The 11633-nt window shown below is 38.0% G+C and overlaps 1 protein-coding gene across 1 annotated transcript; it reads right to left on the reverse strand.

Annotated features, from left to right (window-relative positions):
• Positions 1 to 1748: 1748 nt before the first annotated feature.
• LOC148069705 (rho GTPase-activating protein 19-like) lies at positions 1749 to 11469 on the reverse strand. Its single transcript, XM_087802462.1, has 11 exons — positions 11387 to 11469; positions 10903 to 11150; positions 9793 to 9873; positions 5675 to 5884; positions 5363 to 5589; positions 4617 to 4703; positions 4454 to 4519; positions 3789 to 3971; positions 3629 to 3724; positions 3397 to 3513; positions 1749 to 2417 (listed from the first exon to the last, which is right to left on the reverse strand). Exons 1-11 carry the CDS (start codon positions 11434 to 11436, stop codon positions 2412 to 2414), a joined length of 1371 nt encoding a protein of 456 aa, XP_087658588.1. The 5' UTR covers positions 11437 to 11469; the 3' UTR covers positions 1749 to 2411.
• Between the last annotated feature and the right edge of the window lie 164 nt (positions 11470 to 11633).

Raw genomic sequence — 11633 nt, forward strand, 5'->3', positions numbered from 1 at the left:
TAACTTATATCATTTTAATCTCAATATTTTTAGACTTTTTACGTTGTTGTTTTAGTCGGTTTGCGTACAATAGAAGTGTGCATGCAATTTCTTTCTTGGGATTAATTTTGTTGTTTTGTTTTGTATTATTTAAATACAAGTGATGAAAATAAGATAGCAGGTTTATATTATATTAGTGGATTATTTTAAGTGGTGTAGTAAGAACTAACTGTAACTATTAGCAAATATTTTATAATTTGTATCTTTAAAAAACTAATACGTCCAACTTATTTAAATGATTTAAGACAGGGGTGTCAAACTCAATCACACATTATTTATAATCTACATTCCTGATCATCTCTATTGATCAACATATCACCGCGAGCATCAATCTACTACAAGAGTCAATCATCTGGCTGGCCACATAAAATGACCAGGCATCCCAAATTCGGCCCGCGGGCCTTAAGTTTGACATGTATGCAAATGGAAATCGAAAAATGTATGATCAAAAGTGGATCCTTAACTAGGATATAAGAGCATTAAAGCTCTTAAGTATTGATCAATCAAGTTATTGGTTATTGTGTTGTGCCGTCTGAGACAAAGAGCTCAAGTCCATATACGCTGGAGGGTTTTATGTGCAACGTCGTTGGTAATGTGCAGTTGATTACAGTTTGCCTGACTCGTCTTACAGTCATCCTGCGTAATCCGGAGAAGGAATTCTAAATAAAAACCCCTCTGGAGTTTTGGCTGTAAAACAATACTATTCCCATCTTTGGCTCGACGTCTTCTGTTGTATATTTACAGAGCCGAGGAGCTCTCAGAAATGTTTACAACATATACTTACAATGCCTAACAAGCGTCGACACAGACGCCATAATGACACACTGGAGCATTCCTTATCAAGAGAACATTCCTACTACGAGCCACCGACTCATCCCACAGACACATTTGATGAAAATGTCAACTAAGATGCCAAAGTAAAGAGACTTGGAGCCACCTCCAGATGGACGTGGTTCCACAGGACTGCAGCTCTGTTGGACTCGCACCTGAGACCCATGAAGATTGGAATGAGAGAGTCCCGCAGGAGCTTCAGATTTTCTGGAGAGGAGGAAGAAAGTGGGTTAAATAGGGCTCAGAATGGACATAAGAGACAGATGATGATCACCTGTGTGGAACTGGTATTGAGAACCAGGTTCTTCTGGAGAAAAGTTGATTATTGATCCACTTCTTCTATCACTGTGTAACATAGGTAAAAAAAAGGTAGTTTTTCCTACACTTTATATTCTGGTTTCATTTTGGAGTTACTGTCTAAAATTATTTTTAACAATTACTTAAGTGTTTAATCATCAAACTAGTTTTTGCAATTTTACTTTCTCTTCTTTAGGTAAATCCCTTGTTCATTTTAAGCAATGAATATTAAATTATAATAAATCATACTCATATAGCATCAGAGTTAAAACAAGCTGATAAATTCCAGTGTAGTTTACTAATAAATATTGTTTAACATCATCAGTGCCTCCCGTTTAATTCATGGATGTTGACGAGACAATTGAACCTTGAACACAGAAGAACATTTTACCGGATCCCGCCTTAAGAGGCTCCTCTCGATTAGTTGCAACACAGCAGCGACACGTGGCCGTTTGTGAAACTGCACCTCGCTTCCATCGAACTATTATTTCTTTCACATTATTTAAACAAAAGAAATACACGGAATGATGCTTGAAGTGGTTTATTGTGAGACGAGTGGAATCACAGGAACTAAGAAATAGTTTCACATATTCGTTATATTCAAAACTGGAAGAACTTGACCTAGAAACACTACAAGCAACAAGTAATACAAAAGACAGTTCCAGAATTATCCTTAAGGGCAAATATGTTAAACAACAAGACAACTCTAAAAGTTTTCACTCAAAAAACAAAACATCAATTGCATAAAATTAGCCTGAAGAAAAAAATGGCAGTAGTATAAAAAGTCACAGTCATTGAATGCACTTGAGATGGTCCAAACTTTTTGCAAAACACAAATGTTCTCTTTTCATCTTGTCAATCAGGCTTTGAGATCTATTGCAAAAACAAACAAAAAAAAATCATATACAGACATATTCCTTTTTCTAATTTAAGGCATATCTAAATGGTAAAGTAACCATGCATGGGTTTTAAGGCACATTGTTTTTGGCTTTAAATAAACTCAACTAAGAAACTAGGATGTTTGAAATCATTGGATTCAACGGTGGCTCTAAAAATAAATAAGTGTTTTTAAATAAAAAGTGGTTTAGTTGACGATACAGCTTGTTGCTGGATTATCTTGAGAGGATAACCAAAATAAGGTATTCACAAATAAATGTAGGTAACATTCTAAAGTTAATCCTAAAAATAAAAACTAAAAAAAACTTCAATGAATGCAGGTGTGACAAGCGATGCTGTTTTCTCGGTTATTCCTGAGGGAGAAAGAGAGAAGAGGTAAGAAATGTTTCATTCATCAGACATCATCATCATCATCATCATCAGTGATGAATGCTTCATGGAGACAAAATGCAGACGAGTATGTTTGTGATAAACGGCAAATGTTTTTCTTATAGATGACAGTGAACTGAGCTGTGCTGAAAATGAGATGGAAATACTTTATTTTGCAATTGTTATTTTGTAAACAAGTAGACTTTTAGTCAAACAGATTTGTGTTTCATTTACATCACTCAAGTACAATCCTATCATTTTGCATTATGATCAAACATTTTCAACAGCTTTCAACCTAATTATTACTTTATAAAGTTCTTCTTCTGAAATCTCAGCAAACAAGAGGTTACGAGAGCAGAGTCCATTATGACGTAATAATGGGGATTGATGACATGTCTTGACAAATCGTGACCAATCGCAGCAGAGTGGGTGTAGGTATGGTAAACAAAATTTTATCTCCAGAAAAGTATTAATGATAAATATTTAAATGAAAGGTTGTGTACAAACAGACACATACTGATGAGTTCATAAATTGACCTTTTATGATGTCATGTAAGAATATTATCAAATTGAAAATAGTATGAACCAGCAAGCAGTTTGAATGCTGTAATTGGAGGGCATTGATTTATACATGCAAGACATATTTCAGCGGTCAGAGCTGCTCCATCATACTCCTTAGACTTCAACAGATGAATTAGAAGTCCTTGCTTGAGATCTATTGTGAATGTGGTTAGACTAGTTGTGAGCGGATTATAATTATTATTATTATTATTATTATTAAAATGTAAGGTTGCCTTTGTTCCCAGCTGTGATCAAAGAAAGTGATGTGCATCAAACCTGACACAGGCTCGATTAACAGAGCAGGAAAAAGCATGTTGGCCATATGATACGTCTGTAAAGTAATGGCCAATATTGACAAGTAAATTAAATGAATTGTGATGATATCAGTAGAGAAACACTCACCCGCGCACCGCCGCAAGTCTTCTCTCTCCCCAGTCCTTCAACTGAACAGGTGGATACTGGACTGCAAGGTCTTCCATTTTCTTTTTCAACAGATGATTGACTTCCCAACACTTTTCTCTGTTTGAAAGACAATGAGAACTTTAAGTTGATCAAAAAATCAACAGACTTCGGATGAAAGGGACTGACATTTGAAATGACTCAAAGAAGGTTGGTAGAGTTGGAGGAGACTGACCTTTATCATCCCCCCGAGGGAACGTGAGCGCCAGTGTTTCCTGTTGAACGGGCTCGGAGACTCGATGGTCGGTGACGACAAAGGATGTTTTTCAAACTAACACAATAAAGATGGTTACAGAGAACATGAATCTACCTTTAATGAAACTTTAACTACTAACCTGTCGGATGAGTTTCTTCTTTTTGGCAGATTGAGGCATGTTGTTCACCTGCTGGTACAACTCCCGCAGAGCAGACTGAGTGTAATTCTCAGCTTCAGTTTCTTCCTTTTTTAAACTGGAGGAACTCGCTTTCTGCATATGCAAGGATTCATCTTTGGTTCTGGAGCACAACGTCAAGTCATCCTGAAAAAAACAAACAAAAAAACATTTACTGAAATTGTGTTTGGTCACAATATAAAATATGTCAGCAAAACCTTTACAGTTGATATCGTCAATAAACATTTACAACACATTTGGCTCCTGCTTTTAACAGACATATAGAACTAAAAATGTAATGAGACGCATCTCTGCTAAGGAGCTTATTTCATGACTTGCAAAAACATAAAAAAAAAGGTTCCCTCACACTGGCGTATACCATTTTTTCCATGATTGTATGCAGAGTGTTTTTTTAATCATTACATTTTTTAACAAGGTTTAGAACATTTATAATGAAGGACTTGAATGCTCATTTGAAAATAATATAGCCAAACAAAGATGGAACAACCGGAGAATATTAACTTGTAAAATATGATACATGCATGTCAACACAAACAATGTTAGAAGAAGAACATTTATCGAGAATCAACTTCAAAACATCCATTAAAGCAAGTTAAAGAAAGATTTACCTTTGCTTGAGGAGTTTTGGATCCAGCGAAGAACAAGTGGGAATATTCCTTTATATAGACAGGAGCCTTAATGAGGTAGAACACAAGTTTTGAATCGTACAAATATAGAAAAGCAGTTTTGTATAGAATATTATGAGAAATTATAAATGGAAATCGTCCTGACCTTGAAGAGTTTTTGAGAGTGCCGGATAAGAAAAGCGATGCCATTGTTCAACTTCTCAATGTCTCCCTGCAGATCACTTGCCATCACCTTTGAATAAAGAAGCAAAACACATTAATTGCCAAAATAAATTAAACATGTAAATAACAGAAAAGAAGAACATAACATTACATCAAATTAAATACATTCAATCTAATATTAGGCAAGATTAGGCAGAACAGGATTTTGAATTGTAATGTTCTGGTCCGGATATATGATGATATTTTGAAACAATTATGAATGAAATACCCTTAAGATAGATTTGTCTTTATAAATAAGTCGGCAACAATCAAACAGTTGACATTGTATTTGATCTTAGTGAACCAGAGACTGAGAAACCCATGTGTCAGTGCAGGAAAGTCTGTAACAGCTTTGGAAGATGTCCTGACTTAAGAACTGATGAATAGTTAAAGTACTTCCTGTCGACCAATGTGTATAGAAACTTCTTCCTGGTTGTAGTTTATTATTTGCTCATCTCATCTCTGGTGTATTTCTCACACATTAATATTCTTCTTTGCAAGTCTTTTCTTTGCACTATCGCTCCTCAGAGTCATGATGTTACTACAATTATTTTGGCTTAACAATACCAAAGGTATAAACTTCTGATCAGACACTATCATTGAAAATATCTTTGCTACTTCTCATAGTTCAATTATCTCATTTTTGAATCAGCACCCGTCAAGATCAGACAAGATTCTATTCTTCCTTACATTCTTGGGCCAGATGATGTGTGGAGCAAACATGGTGGCCAGATTGATGGCCGACATCTTGTTGACGTGTTGGTTGCGAGCAGTGTGATAAAGCAGATCCATGAGAAGCTTCAAAAGACTGCGGTTGGCCGGAGGAAGCAACATGAAGAGCAGCTGGAACGCCTCAACTTGACGCTCCTTGTCCGGCACTTTTGTCTTTTCCCCTTTTTCGTCAAACCGAGTCAGATCTAAAAAATGATCCCAAATGTGATGATTATCATGAGTTTAGAAATGTAACAATGAAGTTGTATGGCAGTACGAGTCGAGCCACACCTGTAATCTTCAGGTGAACGTGATAGTGCTTATGTGTGAGAAGGGGCTCAGGAAGTTCTCCCAGGAAAGCTTTGAGTAACGTGGCAGCATCGTTCGGGTGGAAGTCGCCTGCTTCGAGGTCGATGTCTGCTCCAGCGTTCAGCATCTCCCGAAGAGCCGTTTGTCTGATGATGTTTCCAGGCACACGAAACAACCCCTCCATGTGTAGATCTTAGAGTTAATAGAAACGGAGAAAAATGGTGACACATGTTGACACAAATACCATAATGCAATATGTCATAGTTGAGTTGATGTAAAGTCACATTAGATTCTTTAGATTAAAAAAATCTTCTACTACTTCTACATCATCAATTTCTAGATCATTGGTGGACTACTTAATTACTTCAGTGGCAACTTTTGAAACAGTTGCCGTTTTGAGGGAAGCAAAAATAAACTAGCGAAAAGTACAAAATCAAGCTCATAATTTTGGCATACGTTATCATTTTATTGTTGTTCATATAACCCTTTTATAATAACGTATAAAAGCACTTTTGCTCTTTGCTCTCTGCCATTTTTATGTTTCTTAAATATTTTCTGGGCCAATGAATTAATACTTCCGCATCCGGTGAGCCTTTGATTGGCTGCTTGAACGTAAGCTCCTGCAATAATTGCCCAAAACAGTCGTTTTAACGACTACTTGTCCGGATGTTATGCTCATATCACTAAAGATATGTCTCAAGCATCTCGGATCTATGATCGTGATGCTCTTTTCAACATCAGAGAGTCGATGGAGGATTATAACCGCGACCGTTTCCAACGTCCGGTGAATACGTTTCCGGCTCCGCTTCTCATCGACTCGGACTCTGTGGAATATCGTTTGATCTCTCGGGTACTGGGCGATTTCCACAAGCGATCGAGTCGGTCTGGAGTTCAGGTCAGGATGAGACGCGCAGTCACGATCGCTCGGAACAACTCTGATGTCATCGGACGTCATCGATGTTTGATCGACATTCCTCTCGCTGAAGAGTATGACGACACATCAGCGCTGCCGTCTGTCCAGACCTCAACGAAAGGTGGTAAGCTTTTTTCATTTCCTCTCTTTAATTCGGCTTTTACTACTGAGTTGGACTTCAGTGACAGCTGGTACCCACGTGACCGCTGTTCGCTTCAAAAGATCCCGCTCTGCGCGCCTGTCAGTGACGCGGCGTCGTCAGTGACGTCATCGGTGCTGAATGTGGTACTTCTTAATGTTCGCTCCATTACTAATAAATCCTTTATTCTTAATGATCTTTTCACAAGAGTTAATTTGGATTTATTATGTCTTTCTGAGACTTGGCAGAGAGAGGAAGAGTTTATTCATCTGAACGAACTCTGTCCAGTAGGGAGCACTGTCCTGGGGAAGCCTCGCCTCTCTGGTCGTGGGGGAGGTCTTGCTACTGTTTTTAGGGAGAGTTGTTCTTGCAAAGTGATTCAGACACAGGAATTCACTTCTTTTGAGTCTCAGATGATCTTGGTTGGTTCTACAAGACCTTTCTATTGTGTGTCAATCTACCGCCCACCTGGTCCTGCGGCGGTGTTCTTGAAAGACTTCAGTGACTTCTTATCTTCCATTATTCAGATGGAATCTGTTCTTATTCTTGGAGACTTTAATCTTCTGAATCTGATGACGTCACATCTTGTTCTGCTAAAGAACTTTTAACTTTAACAGAAGCCTTTAATTTTGGGCAACATGTTTCTGAACCCACTCATCAAAAAGGCCACATTTAGACTTAGTTTTTACTCTTGGCCTGGACATTTCTAATGTATCTGTACATGATGTCCATCTGAGTGATCATTCTCTTGTCTTGTTTAACCTGGACTTCATCCCTGAACCTAAGCCTTTGAAATTTAGGTCTCAGAGGCGTGTCATCTCAGCCGATACTGCAGACAGTTTTTCTGCTATGTTTAACCGTCTTTGACACGATTAATTCTCTCGTGTCTCCTGCTCCTCAAATCGTGCCTGTCTTCTGTGAAGCTGACAGCAATGCATTGTTGAGATTTTTCATTGACAAAATTAAATTGATCAAAGAGAAAATCTCTCCCCCTTTGTTTGGAACTACGGTCTCTGAGCCTCTTTCCTCCTCTTGGTCCTCCTTCACTGCTGTATCTTTGGGTGATATTTCGGCACTAGTGAACAAGATGACACCCTCCTCTTGCTCAGATGACGTCCTTCCTTGTAGGCTTTTTATCAAAGTATTTGATGTAATTGGCCCCTGGGTTACCAATATGGTGAACCTCTCCCTTTCCACAGGGGTTTTTCCCAATGCATTTAAGCATGCCATTGTGGAGCCTCTGCTCAAAAAACCAGGCTTAGACCCAACTGACCTCAGTAATTTCAGGCCTATTTCTAAGCTCCCTTTCTTGTCCAAGATCTTGGAGAAGGTGGTGTCTGAGCAGCTGTCTTTGTTCCTGGATCAGAGCGACATCCATGAGAAGTTTCAGTCTGGCTTCCGTAAACATCACTCTACTGAGACAGCTTTATTGAAAGTGTCCAGTGACATCATGATGTCGGCTGATTCTGGTAAATTCACTGTTCTGGTTCTCTTGGATCTGTCGTCAGCCTTTGACACAGTTGATCACCAGATCCTGCTGAGACTGAGAGATGAAGTGGGACTGTCTGGGTCTGTGTTAGAATGGTTCTCATCTTATCTTTCTGGGCGCAGTTTTAGTGTATCTGCCAATCTAATGAGGTCTGAATCGGCAGATCTGTTGTGTGGAGTCCCTCAAGGTTCTGTTCTGGGTCCTTTATTGTTTTTGCTATACTTGATTCCCCTCGGTAAAATCATTCAGAGATTTCCAGATGTTTCTTATCACATTTTTGCTGATGACATCCAGCTCTACTGCTCTTTTGATCCAACTGAGCCCCAAAGGCTGAACAGCTTAGTCAATTGTTTGCTAGAAATCAAACAATGGCTGAGTGAAAACACTCTACAGCTAAATGTGGACAACACTGAAACACTGGTGATTGCTTCTGATGATAAGGTTCCAGGGTTGAGTCAGTACTTGGGTGACTTAGGTCAGTCTGTCAAACTGAGCCTGAGAAACCTGGGTGTTGTATTTGATAAAGACATGTCTCTTGTTCGACACTGCAGAAAACTGACCAGAAACTGTGTCCTTCAACTGAGAAAAATCTCCAAACTTAGGAAAATGTTGTCGGAACATGATCTGGAGCTTGTAATCCATGCGTTTGTTTCTTCTCGTCTGGACTATTGTAACAGTTTGTTTTCATGTCTTAACAAGAAGGATCTGTCTCGCCTGCAGTTGATTCAGAACTCTGCAGCAAGAATTCTAACCCGCTCAAGTAGAAGAACTCACATTTCTCCGATCCTTAAAACTCTTCACTGGCTTCCAGTTTCTTTCAGGATCAACTTTAAAATTCTGGTTCTTACTTTCAGAGATATTCATTGTCAGGCTCCTCCTTACATCACTGATCTGATCCAGCCTTACACCCGAGCTCGGGCTCTGAGGTCTGTGGATCAGAATCTACTGATGGTTCCACGCACACGGCTCAGGACCAGAGGAGAGAAATCTTTTCAGGCTGTTGCTCCTAAGCTTTGGAACGATCTTCCTCTCTCTTTGCGCTTGATGGAGTCTACTGACTCCTTTAAGAAACATCTTAAGACGTTTCTATTTGTTCAGGCTTTTCCTTGATTTTCTGGAACTCCTGTGTTGTTCTCAGTATTATCTTGATCTTTAAAGTATATACTTTTTTGAGTATTGTTTTGATTGTTAAAGCGCTTTGTGACCCTGGTCTGGAAAAGCGCTATATAAATAAATATTACTTACTTACTTACTAATACTGAAAAAAATGATAAAGATTAAAGACTAAAGTCCTTAAACAAAAACCCTATAGCCATATAAAGAGACTAATAATAAAAAAGAAAGAAATACAAAATAGAATAGTATCTACATCTGATATAATGAAGGCCAGGCCGCACTTTGCATAGGTCTATTCTAGCATACATGGCTTTCAAAATCAAGTAAATTCATAAAAACTACTATAAAGACAACTGATTGATTTAAAAGTTTGGTTCTATTGTACTGATTGGTTGGATTCTTAATTCACATCACAAGTGCAATTAAAACTTGATCATACTTACTTTTACTCAGGTATTCAATGAGTTGATATATCTGTGCGATTCCTTCTTCTGTTAGTGGTGCACCAAAGACCACTCCCTTTTCTGTAAAACATTCCAATATTTAAAGATATTCTAAGAATTATATTACTTAAACATACAAACAATAACATCATACATTTTCTTTAAAAGTAAACAAAGAGGGGAAATCTTCTACACTAATATTCATTCGTGGCACATATTCCCTCAGCAGGAAGTACAGGGCAGGAGGTAATTCTAGCTACTTAAAGCAAGAGTCGAGGGAGACTTGGGACTTTTTGACCCACTTGTCGAAGGAAATCCATTTAAGCACTTGGAAAACATACACATTGAGAACGAGTGTGTAGATAGAGAGATGGATGGATTGACTTTTTGGCAAGAATGTGGCATATTGGCAAGAGGATCCGCATCACAATACACAGCCAACAATACAACATATTGCTCTATTTTGTGATACTGTACGAACAAGCATATATTTGTAGTATTGTCGAGTACTTGACTCTGTTGTTGTAGAATTTACAGACCACGTGACTCTTGACAAAGTCGTAACTGTTTTCATTAGTTTTGAAACCAAAATATGTCGGAACATCATCTTTAAAAGCTGCTGGAGTCTACTGCATCCTCTCGTCCCCAGTAATCTCTAGGATTACATTTATCCTTTAGCGGCAGAGGACATAAGAGGACTGCTGCCATCTAGCAGCTGGAGGTTTAATTGCAACACAGAAATGCTGTGAATATTTGTATGTATTATGTACTAATTTAAAAAATAAATAAAATTATTTTATTCTATACACACTTAATTGAAATATAAACCATAAAATGTAATTCTAAAGCAGAAAAAACAATAAGTACTTAATAGTACAATGATGTTGAATTAAGATAAGGTATCTTGAAAAAAACATATATATTGCGATATTTAAGTGTATGGATATTTTCCTACACCCCTTAAATTGAAACCACTCATACGCACTCCACTCTAGCACTTTTGCTTCTTATTTCATCCATTAATACTAAGGTTGTAGAAGTCAAGCACCATTCCTTTGGATTTTAGAAATGAAAACTAAAATATATGCAGTTTAGAGCTCTTCAACAAACCTTTTCGTTTCAGGAAGTTAAAGGAGCGCAGGAACCCAACTGAAGGAACCTTTGCATCAGAATCACCCACAAATTGGGAAAACTCATCGCCTGGGAGATCAATGATTCTGGTGATGTTGCCAAGAACCAGATCAGTGAAGGTCTGTGGGTGTTCATGTCTTAACCTCTCTACAAAGAAATCTGGATTAAATATAACCGGCTGGCTGGAAGACGCTTCTTGGCTGATGGTCACGCTGCATTTGGTCACCCTGTGTGAAGAGAGGCAGACAATGGTAGTTAAAATAACGACGTTAGAGTTATAACTTAAAAGTAAAAAAGGAAAGTTATTATGTTAGCCCTGCTAACATCGTAGCATGACTGATAAACACGAACATTGTGCTTAAAACTAACAAACTCTCTGTCATTCGGTCCACTGTTAAACTTTATACGAGGTAAAGCAAACTTCTAAACGTTGCCTAATGCAAAATAATATATGTTTAAATACCTCCTTTCCAATTTGCAACAACTGTTATGAGGATGATCTTCAGCCGCCATTTTCGTTTTGAACCTTCCGCTGTTTTGGTGTAGCTCCCGGGCTCGTCTTCTGATTGGAGGGAGTCTTCTACGTCATCAGGGCCCGTAATGTTTGAGGAAGTTAATTCATCTTCATATTTTAGTTCTTTAAAAGAAACTTGAACACTCTTTGTCGTGAACATTAGCGCCTTAATTCGAAAAAATAAATAAAAATAAAA

The sequence above is a fragment of the Callionymus lyra genome, chromosome 11 (genome assembly GCF_982586985.1).
Source record: "Callionymus lyra chromosome 11, fCalLyr1.hap1.1, whole genome shotgun sequence".
In the NCBI taxonomy this organism is placed as follows: domain Eukaryota; kingdom Metazoa; phylum Chordata; class Actinopteri; order Syngnathiformes; family Callionymidae; genus Callionymus; species Callionymus lyra.